The 16,693-nt window shown below is 38.9% G+C and overlaps 1 protein-coding gene across 2 annotated transcripts; it reads right to left on the minus strand.

The window, feature by feature from the left end:
* Positions 1 to 1,320: 1,320 nt before the first annotated feature.
* cacng6a (calcium channel, voltage-dependent, gamma subunit 6a) lies at positions 1,321 to 15,973 on the minus strand. 2 transcript variants are annotated; one of them, XM_080863294.1, is made up of 8 exons: positions 15,844 to 15,973; positions 12,750 to 12,953; positions 12,362 to 12,643; positions 10,752 to 10,862; positions 10,406 to 10,514; positions 6,306 to 6,380; positions 3,625 to 3,762; positions 1,321 to 3,533 (listed from the first exon to the last, which is right to left on the minus strand). In XM_080863294.1, exons 3-8 carry the CDS (start codon positions 12,569 to 12,571, stop codon positions 3,313 to 3,315), a joined length of 864 nt encoding a protein of 287 aa, XP_080719420.1. In that variant the 5' UTR covers positions 12,572 to 12,643; positions 12,750 to 12,953; positions 15,844 to 15,973; the 3' UTR covers positions 1,321 to 3,312. The 2 variants fall into 2 exon arrangements, with proteins under 2 accessions (XP_080719420.1, XP_080719419.1); XM_080863293.1 differs by having other exon boundaries at positions 12,362 to 12,953.
* Positions 15,974 to 16,693: the final 720 nt, after the last annotated feature.

A 16,693-nucleotide genomic window follows, 5' to 3' on the forward strand; every position in this document is an offset into this window, starting at 1 on the left:
TTGAAGTCCTGTTCTGAATGCATATCATGCACTGCCCAGAGGACATGCTGGAACGCCAGCTGGGGACTGTATCAAGACACTGGCCCTTCAACTTGAATTTTACCTTGGAGAGGAGGACATAGCTGCAGGGGGTACAATGTGATATGTAAGAAAAGTGGGGAGTTTAACCCCGGGTCACAAATTCACAACCCCATGAATGATGAAAAATACCAGTTGAACCATCTTCAGTCTTTGTAGCCTGCAGATTGCTGTTTGGTCTCTGGATCTCCTGTGGATCACACATAGTGGATTCTGCTCCACTGTGCAATGCCTGCACATATAAAGTAGTCACAAAAATGCATGTCCTACTGTTGATGATGCAAAATAATGTCAAAGTATAAGTGTATGTTATACAAATGTCACTGGCATCATACCTATACCAAAGCACCATGAAGCTAACACAGAGCAAAAAGTGTATCATCACATCCACAAAGTGTAGACACACCTGCGAGTGTATGTGAGGTGCAGGGCAGAGTGGCATCATTTAATGTAGCAGCTAGGGTTAGCTTAAACACTCAGAGCTGAGATAGGGACAGGAGTGGTAATTTAATCTGTGAATAAATTAGGAATTTAGTCCTGAGCAGTTTGCTCGTCTCCTCAGCAACACCATGACAGCCAAACTGCACCTGTGTGAGTAACTCAGTCCCACTAAGGATGTTTGCTGTGAGAACTGAATCTCCAGGTGTGTGAGAGAAGCTGCCGGCCAAACTTTAGCCAGCCATAAAATGTGTAAATAAGCTGAGGCTACATCATAGCGCTTAGTGACAGGCTTCCATGACAAATGGTGGTTTGAGAGAATCCAGTAGTGCTCCTGTTATTTAGTTATTTAGCAATGGATCGCCCAGAATATAATCATATGTGTTAAAATTCCATAAATATTTCATTTTTACATACACAAATATCATTAGTACCCATATATCATCACACCCCTACTGTGAACCAAACATACTGGTAAAAAAAAAAAAAAAAAACTCACTGTGGCACAACACATCTTTTTTATGTTGTGCCAAGCAGAGCCAATTTTGTAAAAAAAAACAAAAAACAAATTGTGACCCACCAAACATTTACACACCTGATCATTTAGATGCAGCGAGATGGACAAGGACAGGTCTGATCTACTCAAACATCCTGGTGTACAGTATATGCCAGACTTCAGGTTTTAATCTCAAAGCATGTTTTTTATTCAAAATACAGAATAATACTTCTGCAATATTACACAGCATTTTAATCTGATGAGATTCCAATGAACAGAACCCAAAGAAAAAGTATGAAATAGAGCATGTAGTTAACAGTTCAGTTATGAGGTGTAAAGTGGGACAGTTCATAAAAGCAGCGATAGTGGAGGCAGCGACTGTAAGCCAAGAACGTGTTGAGAGTGCAGAATAGGAGAAAAATGGAACCTGATAGAGGATGACATTAAATATTCATGTGATGTTTAATAATGAAATGAACTCATTCATACTCAGTCGATTCAGTTCAAAAAAGTTGCAGCGACAGTTCACCCTTCATTCAGGCAGAGAAGCACTTTGTTTTAACAGAAATCATCCGAGAAAAACCTTGAAGGTAAAAACCTGGCAGCTGATTAACACAGTGCAGCTTCTGCAGGACTGTGTAGTCCCCTCTGTACTTACATTTAAAATGTCAAACCAATACTGTTCTTACAGTGTTCTTGTATCTGCATGTGATGAAGATGACAAGACAGGAGTGTTACGCTACATTTATAACAGCCAAATATATATATAAATACATGTATATGTACTGGTACAATATTACAACAGGATGGACCTGTCTCCTTGAAGTTATATTTATACGTTGAACACAGTGAATTGTGATCATTTATTTTATCAGCCAAATATATGGAAAGTTTTGTAAGCTCATATATGACCTTGAAAATATACTCAAACAAGCTTTGATCTTATTATAATTTCCATTTCTGATTACTGCAGAAATTCTAATGTTTTCCAGTGAACCAAGTAGCAATAGTGATATTGAATCATATCAGCATTATTTAGTGCTGCAGAAGCTTCATGGCTAACCCGCAACATGATCCCTTTTTGGCTTTTAAAAAATATAACTGAAAACCATTTTAAAAGCATGTACCGTCCATTTTCTTCTGCTTATCCAATTCAGAGGGATACAGCCCAGTAACAATTATATTTTACTGACAAGTTTTTGTCAGTAAATACACAATTTAGCAGCTTTTTCTTTTTAAATTTACAAAAGTGATTTTGTTTTGAATTAAATGCATATAATTGTAATTTCAAGAAGACGGGCTCATACATGGTTATGCAGGTAATTCGAAATAATCTCAATATACACAAAGGATCAACAAAAAACATCATAGCAATAATAAAGGAGCTCTGCGGGAGAAAAGGCAATCAGGGTTGTTTTTTTTCACACATCACTAAAAATAAACTTTATGACTTTCTCAAATTGGCAGTCAGCACACAGTTCTGATGATGGTGTGGTCACATCGTTACCTGAGCAGAAAGGCAGCTTTTTAAAAGAAAATGAGAAAGCTATCGAAGCGTAGCCACAGTAAATGTATTTGGGGTAAAACAAGAGTGACATTAACACAACATTTAACTGCTGAATGCGCTCGGCTTGTGCAATTGTGCATCTATGAGCAGAACCTTTCTCAGAGTAAACACACAGAACAAAAGTCATTTTAAAAGCTTATTAGCTAATGGGTGAATTAGCTGTGTGAATAATAAATAAGGAGAGAAATTAACTGGAAAGCATTTTAATATGTGTCGAGCATCATAAAAATGTTAGCAGTGAAGGTGGCAGATATTTTAATTGGCATTTCAGCAAATTCTTAAATAAGTAGTGAGTTTAAGTAGAGGGATGAAAATCATGAATATTAAAAAAAAAAAGTTGGAAGGAACAAAATTTTTCTTTTCTTTTTTTTAAATCATTTTTGAATTATTAACAACAATAGCCTCTAAACCCTGCAAGATCATTAGTAAGACAATACAGAAGTGTTTCCCACACACATCTGAGCAATAAGGTCACCACATTCTTTGTAAATTAATGGCTTGTTGTGCAACAGAAAGAAATTAAAGCTATTTTTTACTAAATTAGGATACAATAATGGCATATTTTGGTAAATGCAGTAACTAAAGTAAAACCAGCGACTCTTTTAACAAAATTGCTCTAAGTCAACAGAAAAAGCTATCTCTTTGGTAAGACATCTCTGGGAAACCTCCTCACTTCTCTGCACCCTCCCCCTTACAAGAGGGGCAGATAAAATGCACCATCACCTCCAGTCCACTAGCTACTGCTGTCCTTGTGAGGGAGGCACTTCTGCCAGGGGCTGTAGGGCAACGCCAACAGCAGGAAGAGGATCCCACCCACGATGAGGACAGCCCCCGCACAGCCAATACACGATACTGACCAGGAGAGCTCATGGTGGAGAGGAACTGTGTGATTGCTGGCAAGAAAAGCCAAAACAGACTGGTGGAAAACCAAGAGGGACAGGAGCACCAGAACACCTGTGATGGAGGAACCAGAACGAGCTGTGAGAGGTATAGTTTTGGATAAATTTGCCTTTGTGAGGGTAACTTTGCTGCCACCTTTACTGACCTGACAGAATGAAGCATACAGATGCTGGTTTAAGGAAAAACAGGATCTCCTTACTGAGAGCCATAGTGATGCAGATGGCGCCCATCACCATCAGAAACAGGCTGAATAGGGCCAACATTGCTGCTGCCACATTCAGATCTACATAGGGAATAATGACGGTGTTAATATAAGTGGATTTTGGACAGAACTCGATCAAAAGGTGGTTCATTTATTTCTGTGTTCAACAGGGAAAAATGTATCGTATCTAAAAGACAGAGCGGACAAGTTTGTAACCAGCTGCTGCCTTTTAAATGCCGCCATTGTTTTTGTCTCACTGTAATGTTGCTGTAGCATAGCATTAGGGGGTGTCAGCACAGAAGAAGACTACCAGAGAGGATACCACTGACTGAAATGATGAAGTGGTAAAAACATTAGATGGTTACATACACAACTGGCGCCTTGTTCTGTAGCAATCAACTGTCAGCAACAAAGCGATGCATGACGAGTAAATCGCTTTAAATGCGGACAGGGCTTTCGTGTGTAACAGCTCGTAGCAAGGTTGAACAAATGATACGTAAACCATTTTATATTTGTGTTAGTAGGAGTCTATTTCATGGAAAAAATATACACAATTAGCCAGTTCACTAATGACGGGGGTGACACAGTTGAGGAATGACAGTAACAAATTGCAAATGATTTCCAGTAGGAATGATAAAGCAGCTTTGTACGCAGTTTGGTTTGACTAATGAAAAATTAGCAATGGGAATGATCCCATGTTGCAAATCACAGCTTCCATGTTAAGGCATGAGGTTTCAGGAGCTTGCTCAAATAAAAGCTGCTTAACATTCCAGTTTGTGAATCACTCTGTTGTAATAAATGCTCAACTAACATTGTGACTGTATACCCAAACTAAATCTTAAATTCATGTTTTGGGGCATGCTCAATCATCCAGGTAAGTAAACGCTAAAAGGTTGATTCTGTTCATCCGGGCGTAACGTTTTCAGTGGGAGAAACGTTTCGTCACTCATCCAAGTGACCTCACAGCCCATTGTTCATTCAGTGGGCTGGTTTCAGTCAATGTGCAAATGTACTGTTTTTAAGGTTGGGGAAACCTGCAGCTGAGCCTGAAGAAGTCAATTGGATGAGTGATGAAACGTTTCTCCCACTGAAAGCACTACGTCCACATGAACAGTGACACAAGTTAGGTTGAACACAAAATCGGAAAACCCTTGGCTAGCATACACTCATTTAGATTCTGGAGATAAAAGTTAGTATTTTGACCTTTCCCGTAAAACCAGCTGATATCCAGGCCAAGACTTCCTCTTCCATGTGCCAGTCATTGTTTATGAATGCTAAAATGTCATTGGACAGTTTAGGTTTTGGCAAATTTATTTCCTCAGTTGCGCTGCACATGGACTCATTTACATGAACACAACCAGAGCTTTCTAAATTTGATTAGACTTCAGGTGGAATACAAATGCAAATAAGAAAGCTTGTAGTAATAAAAAAATGTTTGTTTATAGGTGATATTTGATTCTACTTATTTGCAGAAATTGTTTTGCATAGATTACACTGAAGACACATTTGAGTTGAAAATGTGTATATTATATATATATTTTTTAACTATAAGACAGCGGTCCATAACCTTTTTTGTGCCATACACTGGTTTATGTCCAACAATATTTTCATGGACTGGCCTTTAAGGTGTAGCAGATAAATACAACAAAAATTAAACCAGTACCAAAAAAAAGAACATCTATTCATAACACACAGAAAAAGACCCAGGGAAAGCGAGTTAACGATAAAAGAAATAACGATACAAATCAATAAAAACCCTGAAAACTATAAATTTCACACCCAAGCCTCAACTCATGACTGGTCCATGGTCCACTGGTTGGAGACCACTGCTATAAGAGACAGAATATAAAGTAGTGCGATAAAGTTGGGAAAAGATAGAAATTTTAGGGTCATCTTATTTGTTGGATTCTGACAACATATATCCTGCCAAAAAAGAAGACAGCACTTTCTCTGCTAGCTACAGAGCTACAGATAATGTAACAGAAAATTTTTGTGTTGAACAATTTTCAGTCCCTCCAAAACCACCGATGCTACAGATGTAAATGGCATGTTGGATGTCTTGGAAAGTGCTTTTATTCCAATAACACAATCATCTTCAGATGTAAAAGGTTTGGATAGGTGTATGGATTTTGAATTAGACTCCAAATGAATTATTTTTCATACTCGTGGCGACTTTAAATCACTAGATTGAGGCTTATAGCGTGACAATGATGTGGCACCAGTGAACAATGAGTTTTTAATGTACGTGCGTCTTTCTTCATTCAGTGTATGGCGCTGTGTGATCTTAATACATTATGAAACTGCCAGTGAAATGGGAGGTTAGACAGCAGCTCGGAGGCACTTGAACGCAGCGTAGGCGGAATGCATTTCAAACACTCGGGGAGCAGACAATGATCAACCTGAAAGAGCGTAGCAAGGAGGTGAAGGGAGACACAGAGAAAACGATGGGACAGAGAAATACAGGGATAGATCATGGGAAAGGTGATGGCAGGATAAGAGAGGATAAAGATGAAAGGGCAGAGAGGGCACAGGTGAAAGGGGGAGGGGGTGGGGTCAGTGAGAGGTACAAGTGGAGAAAAAAGAAAAGAGAGGAGTGGGCAGCTGAAAGAGCCTAAGTGACTCACTTTTCTGTGTCGTCTTCTGAAACATCACAGCATTTTCCCCTGTAGTAAAAAACTTGAAGTACGTGCAGTTTGATTCTGCAGGAGACAAAAGGAGAGCGAAAGACAAATCGCTATAAGTGACATGAACACTGACAGGTAATCTCCTGTAGTTGCAAATTATCTTGATCATCTTTTTGAAATTCAAGAAGCCACATCCCCACATCCTCTTCCTCGTCCCACCCCTGGATGCTTTGGTTTCAATTATTCTCCATCAAACATAATCAGCCGTGAACGTCAATGACAAGCTCAAGGTGACAACCCAATGCTTCCTGCGCAATTTGTATTCTGCCTTCTTGATGATGTGTTACAGTAATTAGAAATTGGCCGTCAAATAGATTGTGACACCTCTATCTGTTCCCTTGTGCATTGGCAAACACGAGCATGCACAACACGCGCACACATCACTCTTAATTAGTGTGATCAAAGCCGCATCCTCAGTGTTCTGGCTTGGTCTCTTTTTTTTCTGCTGCCGCAGCTATAAGAGTTTCAGCGAACACTGCAGCACTCTAAAATCCCAATTGACAGAATTCAAATCCCATCAACAAATAAAGGCTCGCTGTAGCTGGCCAGTCAGGCAATAATTGGACTTTCCTTTCATTGACCACAGAACATGTGTACACTTTAATCCCCAAAGGAATTTGTGGGCCAGCATTTCCATCATCAGTGTCTGGCTAAGAAGAAAACCCCTAAAATAACATCTCACATTTAAATTGGATAAAGGATCTTAATAAAGCAGGAAAGTCAGAACAGTCAGTGATGTAGCAGTTCATCTGACTCATGATCCATCAGTTCCCAGGTTATTGCCTGTAAATGTGACCTTGAACACAGAATGGGTGAAGACAATATTGTAGGTGGAGTAGCAGGTCTCCTGAACTGTGGACAGACGGATGGATGGACACATTGTTGTGGTATATACTGATCAGTCCTTTGACTGGATGAGCTAAAATCTAAAAATTCAATGATGATCATTTTTAAATTCTGAGGTTTGGGTTCAGCAACTTGCTGTTTTTCATGTTCTTCGAATAAATAAATCTGTGAATGAATAAATATTTGAGTTTTTATTGAAAGTTGTAGTATAGACTAAAAGCTAAACTTTATATACATCCATATTATATTAAGAGGAGATTTTATCTCAAATTATACTCCATACATTCATAAATGGAATCACTGAGCTTTTTCAGAATGCATGTATGCGTCACTATTAGTGCTATGTGACATCTCAATATGGCTACATAATATCTTTGTTTAAGCAGAATTAAACCTTGGTAAATCTAACCATCCATGTAACCATATAAAAAGAAAAAAATGATCAAAATGAGAGTATATTATATTAGTGATGGGTGGTCCAGCTCTTTTCAAAGATTTGGCTCTTTTGACTCGGCTCCCTTAGAAAAGCCTGGCTAAATGGCCCTTCATTCAGAGCATTGTATTTTAGCCTAATTTAGCAGTTCCGAGTTATCTTACTTTTGCATTTTGCTCGTTTCTTTAGCCTTGAATTCAAATTCATCTCCTCGTCTCTCTGTCTCTTGCCTGTACCGCTGCACTCGTTGTCTCCTGAACCTCTGCCTTCTTGCTTCTTTTACATAATGTTATGATCCTTGCCTGTCTTTGCATGTGATTGGTCTGCTTGGTGTGCCCAGCAAAATAAAGAAGATTCTCAGCAGAGCTGAGCAGGAGCGGTTAAAAGTTGTTTCGCTTTTGATGTTTGCTACAAAGAATCGGCTCGTTTGCAAATGACACATATTGCATTTATTGTTCTACTGCCCATGATGTTCTGCAGGGTGTTTGACTTTGTAACACGTGTACTGCACTTACTATGTTCCAGTAGTTTCTAACATTGTAGTTTAGCAATTTAAAGGAGTCTATAACATAAAAGAAGGTTTGTTTTGTTCTTTGACAGTGAATCTTTTTCCTGATGCAGGGTGCAGGCCAAGAATTTTACTTGTTTCAGCTTCATATTCATTCCTTCCACATGTTCAAAAAATCTTACTGCACCCCCATTACCCTGTAAAGCTTTCTCACTTGATGATAATCAAAGAGATCTCTTCTCTGATAAGATGCAGAGATGTCTCTGTGGACTCCTCAGTCCAAAATCTCAATTTTGTTCTTTTATACGAATCATTTAGCAAAAAGAGGAGTTCATACAGGTGAGTCATGGAAAATAGGAGCGATACTGCAAATATGTCCTGGTCCTGGGTCTGGTCATTCAGTGTTTCTGATTTTGAATTAAGTTATACTTTTTATATTATGGCTTTCTGGTTGTATGGTAATTATAGTTCTGGTTTTTAGGTTTTCTGTTCTGTTTCTGTGTTTTTTACTGTGTTCCACGTCTAGTCAGTTTTGCCTCTGTGCCTCATGTTTCCTCTGTTCCCAGGTCTGTCATGTTTCCACGTCTTAGTGTCAAGCGTCTGTGTGAATTGTCTCATGTTTTTATTTTCATAGTCCCTGTCCTGCGTGCAGTGTTTCTAGTTTTGCCTCCCCTTGTCTTGTTACGTTTGATTACTCCCAGCTGTGCTTTCCTCCTGTGTCTCATTCCCTCATTTCCCCTCACTGTATTTAAGCCCTGTGTTTCTCTCTGTCAGTGTTGCTTTGTACCGTTACCATGCTGTGTGCTTTTCCCCCCTCCGTGTTCTTGGTAGGGTTCTACCTCTATTCCCAGTGTCTTAGTTCCTTGTCATTAATTTCTAGTGTTCTGTTTTTGGATTTTTGGTTCCTAGTATGTTTTTGCTACAGCGCAATAAAGCTGCCTCTTTTAGTTCACCCTTGTGTCCTGTGAGTGCTGCATTTGGGTCCTTCATCCTATCTGCCACACAGCACACCTTGACAAAATAGCTTTAACAATGTTTCCAAAGTTTTCCAACCCACAGTCTCATTTTGTTCTGCTGCTCCTGCACCTGAAACTGTAAGTTGTGAGATCAGTAGAACCTGATTAGGCTTGAGAACTGGTAGGGTATATGACAGCATAGAGTTGGAGCATTGGGTATTATTTTAGTCCATTGGTGTTGAGGCACTGTTTTGGACATTTTGAAGCCTCAGCTGTGGGCTGTTTGAGCAAGAAGAGACCATATTTGCATTAGAGGTTTTCATTATCAGCTAATGATAGCAAGCTTGATTAGCAGGCTGCATCCATAAATTCTATAGGTGCAGCACACCGATAGACTAGAATTTTACTCACCAAAACTAAAGCACAAAATTCTTGAGTGTTCTAATTATTAGTTAATGGATCAACAGCACAAGTATGAAGGGATGGTCAAACTGAGTATATATGAGCCAAAGCTGTTTTCATACCAGGATGTAAACATGACTTTTATTGCTGTAAAGTTTGGCATTTTAAAATGGGATTCTGAGATCTGAAGTTTTTTGCAGTTCAATGTGACAGTTGTTTTGCTGCTTCGGTATACACTAGACAAGTCAGTCTATCACAAGGATTACATATACCACCACATACTCTTCCATCAAAACATATGATCAGTTTAGAATGACCTGTTTATCTAATGTGCATGCCTTTGGACTATAGGAAGAAAGTACAGCGAGAACATGCAGACTCCACGCAGACAGGCCCCAGCCAACCACTGCTGAACACTGCACCGCTCTCTCATCATGGCAGAACAGCATTTGAAATCATTAAAACAGATATATTAAAACCCATGCAGTATGAACACAAGTTAAAATTCAAGTGTTTAGACACTCAAACAGAAGCCGGATATTGTTGTCCTTGTTCTGTTGTATCCCTTCACTTGACCCAAAAACAAAATGTGGACCATTTCACTCTGTAACAATGACTCAGTCAGTTACTCAGCCAGACTATTCAGCCTGCCAGCCATCAAACAGTGAGCCAAGCATCATTTGTCTAGCCAAAAAGTCAGGTAGACCACTCCTTCATTCTAACTCTCTCCCTCAAACTGAACTGTCCAACAAGCTCGACGGTTTGACAAACGTCCAGTCAGCTGATTGCTCCATCAATCATCTGTTCAAACCTCTTTTCATCAGACGGACTAGTCATCCATCATCCAAAAGTTAGACACACATCCACCCAACCAGTCAGTAATTTCACAAGTCACCTCCAGCCAGTTCAGCAGGTCCGCAGCTCTCTCTCTCTGGGTCAATATCAGACACCCACAGGGTCTTGGTGCAGCCCTTCCACAGCCCATAGTGGGCTGTCAGACAAGTCTGCAAAACAAAGACTGTTGATTTAAAATCAGGGGTAATATTTTTTGCCATCGATCACAGGGTTTTGCCCTTTGGACCAAACAGCCTTTCATTTCTAAAAGGAAATGACTGTTTAGTTGGTACTTTAGCCCGTACTACTTCTACCCTGGACAGATAATATCTAAGACACTCTGTCACATCTGTTTATCAGTGAAAACAGCAACATAGCTCATGAACAGAAAAAAGTCTGACTTTCACCTGATTGTTATAGAAACTCTTCGGCGGTGCCAGCTCCACCCAGAACTCAGTCCCGACCCCGAGGACTGTCAGGACTACACCAACAATGGTGACAAAGAATGCTAATTTGATCTGGTGACAAAACAAGAACAATTTAAGTTAACGTAAGGATTTTTTTTTTTCATAAATGTACTGTCACTGGCGTGTGCTCAAGTCGTGAGGTGTAGTCAGTTACAGTGTCCCTTACACGCTGCCCTTTAGTCTCTAATTGTTAGCGTTCATTCCCAGATTATACAGTCTATTCCTATTTGGTAGGGACCCACACCTGCCAAAATCTAATACACAACAAAAGATAAACAGACTAACTAATGTGCCCCATTTATATCATATTTTATTCACAGCATTGTGCAAAAGTCTTGAAGTACCATTTCTTTATATTTTGCTTGGAAAATTGGAACTAGTTGCAATGATTATTGAAGCAATGCGGTATATAAGGCAAAACCAGACAGCTTGTACTCTTTTAGGCAACCTTTCTTTTAATTTCTTTTAGTAGTCTTCAGGAATATCCCTAGCCCCACTGCCTAAAATATAGGCCCAAACTATGACAGAGCTATGTCTTTTCTTTGTCATTATGCAAATGACCAGATGTTCATGCAAAGAATAGTGTAACTGCCACTGCCTCCAGTAAGAACACCATTAGATAAATTTCCAGGTTATTGCTTATAAATAACTTTTGAATACCGTCAAATTCAATGTAGTGACAAAACGGGATGTAAACATCTTAAATAAATATGTTTAGATAAAACTAAATATACTGCATATATATGAGAGAGAGAGTATTTAATTGAAAGTTAAACAAGCAAGTTAATGAAATGAAATGAAGACATCACTTTCAGTTTGTCACATATTAATTTATTTCTAAATGTATTTTTAACAGTAGTTTTTAGGGCATTTTACTGAGGATGTGTTGATGAATTTGTTGATTTATTTCTGTAATTTAAATTTTGTCAGTTGTGATCCTCCATACCATCCAAACAATAAACGGCAGCATAGAAATAGGACTCCTACCCATCACTCCTACACACAGCACTACACAGAATCAAAATGGTGCTTTCAGAGGTGTCTGGCTGAGCTCAGTTACATAAAATTACTTAGATTATTTAGACTAAGTCTGTAAAGCACATAATGCTGACTTTTTTACTCATAAATCATATATGATTTGGTCACATATATGACTATAGTGACCAAACAAAGATATGTCCCATTCCCATTTTTTCTCACTGCCTGATGTTGTCAGATGAATGACAGACAGCAAGGCCAGAAAATTGTTCTAATAGTAAAATAATACAATTTTGAAATAGGAAAATTAATAGCTTTTCATAGTCACATACCTATTTGACACCTATAGATTGCATTTCAGTTTAATCTTTATCACCTTATTGTCAGATAACTGAAATTAATCTTTTCAAAACATGTATTTTCTAATATTCCGAGCCATTTTCTGATCCTGTGGTGTGTTCCCTGTACCTTGACTTCACTTAAGGCAGCTATTTGATTGGTTCTGTTACCTCCAGACTACGATCATGCATCCAGAAAATAAACATACATCTACACAATATAAAACCAGTTACCTTTCCCTCCTGGGCCTCACTCATGGCATGTCCTGTTGATGTTGTCCTGCGGCGCTTGTTCCCACCAAATGTACTGCGTCCACTCATCAGGCTGGCCAGACCCCCTGCACCCTGGGCTGGTCCTCCTGGTACAGGCCCGCCAGCCACTCCGGGGGTCCCTGGGCCTACAGTGCGGCCCTCCTCGTCAGTCACAAAAAACGTTGACCACATTTTGAGAAAATATAAAACTACCAAGGAAGCCGAGCAGGGTCCAGTCTGTGGTCTAACTCGATTTGGGCTTTTCTTCAATTCAAGATTAAGAGTAGAGCAAAAACAGAGGAAATGGCTAGTTAGGAATTGAAAGAAAAACTATTAAAATGTCCAGAATGGGACCAGAAACTAGACATACAACGTCTTTAGGAGGAAAAGGTGCCAATTATCCTTCTCTTGAAAAGAATGCTGAGGAAAAATGGTGGCTTGGATGACAGATACAAAACCGCTAAGTGAATCATCATGGAAAAAATAAACGATTACAGATTAAAGAAGATGTACTGAGAAGAGTATCTTCTGAACATCAGTAGAGGTAGGTCAGGAGAGTAAGAAAGGACACTTCCTAGAATGAAAAGAGGGAACAAAGAATTAAAATGTAAGAGCCATTAAATATGTTTATATCATCATAAAAGAGGCTTCACATACAGAATGTGCAAAACATGCAAGAGTCACAGAAATATTCAAAAGTGTCAGCTAGTCATTTTGCAAAAGGCTTTATTATATAAAATTTTATTTTAGTAACAGAAATCTGAATTCTCAAATATACATATACAAAGTCAATATAAACTAATTCTTATCTTTTTGGACATAAAAACCAAAAAGCATTAAATATGCAGAATTTAAAAAATGTTATTACAGGAAATGCAAATGTGTAATATCATGATCTGGCTCTTTGATTCATAAAAAACCCAGCAATTTAAATCAAATGATTACATCTAAAACCATTGTGAACTTCATCAGAGGTCCCAACTCATACAAAGACATATTACACAGGTCTGTAACAAAAAAACTCCATAGGATTTTTTGACTGTTTCTTATAGATGTTTACTATGGAACAGGATTAGGGCCACCGGGGGAAAAAAAAACAAAAAACAAAAAACGGGTGCATCGTTTTTTTTTTGTTTGTTTGTTTTTTTTTTTTCCAGAATTCTGAAAAAGAAAGTCAGAATTCAGAGAATTCTGACTTTAATCTCAGAATTCAGGGGGTGGTAACATAACATTTACCAAAAATATCCCATGCAGCTGAATATTTTTTTCTTGAAGACCTGTTTTATTTGTGAGAAAGTATTGTATTATAAAACTAAATCCAGCTTTGACATTTCATTGTGACTGACCCATGGCTCAAGCAAGATGGTTATTTATGTCAGTGAACAATATAAAAGTCCATTATGAAGTCTCATTATCCGTATATCACCCAGGTGTAAATAATGTCAAACTCTCCAAAAATAGAAACTTTCATGAATGTCATTTGTTCAATCTTAAAAGTAAATGAACAGTTCACAAGACTCTAATTGGGCCATAAAAATGTCTATTCCTGTGTGATCTGAGCCCACATGAAGCAGCTGTTCTGTAACAAAAGTCCACTGTAATTTGAGCCAAAAAAATGACTGCATTAAATAACCAGGATTCAGTGCTTTCATCAGTGCACTTAAAAAAAGGAAGAACACAATACTGGAGAGAGCTCGCAAATACTAGAAATCAGAAATAATTATCTGTGCCCTGTTCTCCATTTTTCATAAGGACACTAAGCCAATATAAAGGCACTTAGCATGGTGGTGTCAAAATCAATTATCTATTTTGAGATGTTGACAGCAAGCACATAGAGAAATAGTCAGCATAGTGAAATCTTAACCTGCTATCTATTCTGAGATACTTTGTGGTACCTCAGCGATACTCATCATGTTCAAGACACGACCAATTACCTATTCTGAGAAACTCTGTGATACGAAGTCACACAGACACATCGCCAGTGAACTCAGTCTTAAACCCTTTGTTTCTGGAGGGGGAATGACGCGGATGCCCCGCTGAGTTCCACCCAGATGCGGTGACAACAGACACAACATGCAACCCTGTGTCTTGTTAGCAAAAATGAAAGCTGTTCCCTGGGGAGAAGACGCAATTTTACTTTCATATCAGCATCTACCTTGTGAATAAGATAACAAGTCACAGAGTGCAGGCTTAGAGACGTTTTCAGTCAGGTTTGTGAAACAGAGATAATAAGCCACAACAACACAGTAGAATATAAACATATGATCACATTAACAGACAAAATCCTCCACTTAATGCACATCTTCAAATTCTAAACCTTTACATATAATAATGCACTTCATTATAGTGATTTATCTCTGTTGATTGTGAAAGTGTCTTGCACAGTAAGTAGAGTTTTTTTAAACCTCTTATCGCAGGGCACAGAAGGATTTGAGCCTATCCCAACTGACATCGAGCACCCTGGACAGGGCGCCAACCATACGTATTTTCACCTTTGGCCAATTTAGTACCACTAATTAAACAGACGCATGCAAACTCCACAGCAAAAGCTGATCAGCAGGTTATGAACCAGAACCTTTTTGAGTGTCTTGGGGACATCATTAATGACACTGGCATTTACAAATGTTATAACAATTTTATAGTGATTTGACAGTGCAAATGTATTAACTGCAAAGCAATTTGTTCTAATAGTCAAATTAGGTTGTAAACATTAGGGGCTCTCTACATAGTGTGTGGCCTAGATTAGTAACAGAAAGCCACAACTCAGAAAAAGTAATTATATACTTGAAATAGCTCTGGTTAGCACACACATTTATCCAATGACAAACATGTTCAAACACTGTTAGCAGTTAAATTCAACATATCTTCTTATATAGCATCCGTGTTATCTGCACATTTACACTAAAGTGGAAAAGAAAATGCAAAAATAGTTTATAGTTTTTCTCAAATGGTTATCTTGCATTAATAGGTAACATTACTCTGGTGTTAAGATATTTTCTAACAAGATTAAATTTTTGTTTAAAAGCACTTTTGTGCCTGATTTATTCATGTTGCAGAACTGCAACTTTTCCCCCTAATTAAGTAAAACTAAAGTTAACTCTGCTCCTGAGAGGGCAAAGGACAGCAGCACTCTTTATAAAAAAAACCAAACATTTATTGCATTTTGTGGTATCATTTGTCTTTGTGCTGGCACTCCTATAATAACGCCTACATAACACTGTAAAAATGACATAACAATACACTGCAGGCAATTTGTCAAAAAAACAGTGGTGCAAAGTGGTCACTATGAGCTTCCATATCTAAAGCAACAGCAAACACAACCACAACAGCAAAACATCACTGACATATTTAACTGCTCGTAGCTGATTTCAAATATTTCTTATGTAAAGTGTCTGGGCACCTGTTTAAAAAAAAAAAAAATTAAAGTCTGCTATCCTTACTCATCAAAACCAATCAGGTCTCACCTTATAAGGCATCCAATATAACACGCTGGAAAAGCAGCAATGAAGCATGAGCAGGAAAGTCCAGCGTCAACCTTTAACAAGTTCACTCACTTTCTTAGTGAATCCAAAAATAAGCCAACATGGAACCCACACAAACACGCACACACAACAAACACCATAAACACTCTGTAAAGGCAACGTTTGAAGTTCAGCTTTATTCCCCCACCAGCCCAGCCCCCTTCACACAGTTCAGCAGCCAGAAATTATCATGCTGAAATTAGACACATTAGTCTCACTTTTTCACTCTTTAACACGTGCTGCACGCCTGCTTCACTGCGCTCGCCGCCATCTCACAAATATCACAACAATGACATTATCAAGTTGCTGACCTGGTTTTTGTGTGTGTGGTTCTGCTCGGAGTGACGGAGGGCGAGCTGAGGCCGGGAGAGGGAGTGATTGAGGGAGGGGAAAGTGAAAGGGTGAGGGGGGGAGGGGAGGGGGAGTGTAGGTCAAAGTAGCTCAGTATTACGTCTGAGGGGGGGTAGATGGGGTAACATGTGCTCATGCTTGAAGGAGGAGGTGAAAAAGAGATGGCGCGTGTGCGTGTTTGTGTGTGTATGTGTGTGTGTCTGTGGTATTCAGTCACACTGTAGCTTCTGTAAGTGAATCTGTTTGTTTACACTAACATGGACAGTTGCGTTGGACGGCTGTCTCAGCTTCAAAGTGTACTTGTGCGAAAATGAGCACACACATTCAGACCCATCCCCTTCACTGCATGTGTGTGTGTGTTCCTGTGTGTGTGTGCCTCCTCTTTCTATTTTTGCTGCCCACCTGTTAATGACACTAAATCCGACCCAGGGGAAAGGGCTGC

Source organism: Rhamphochromis sp. 'chilingali', assembly GCF_963969265.1.
Source record: "Rhamphochromis sp. 'chilingali' genome assembly, chromosome: 17".
Classification (NCBI taxonomy): domain Eukaryota; kingdom Metazoa; phylum Chordata; class Actinopteri; order Cichliformes; family Cichlidae; genus Rhamphochromis; species Rhamphochromis sp. 'chilingali'.

Bases quoted from the DNA above. Each gene is read 5' to 3' on its own strand.
- cacng6a (XM_080863294.1), bottom strand. From the start codon at position 12,571: ATGTGGTCAACGTTTTTTGTGACTGACGAGGAGGGCCGCACTGTAGGC. The intron at 10,863-12,361 runs GTAACTGGTTTT...TTTTGTCACCAG, and splicing joins GTGAGGCCCAGGAGGGAAAG to ATCAAATTAGCATTCTTTGT. The intron at 3,763-6,305 runs GTGAGTCACTTA...TTCCCTATGTAG, and splicing joins TCAGAAGACGACACAGAAAA to ATCTGAATGTGGCAGCAGCA.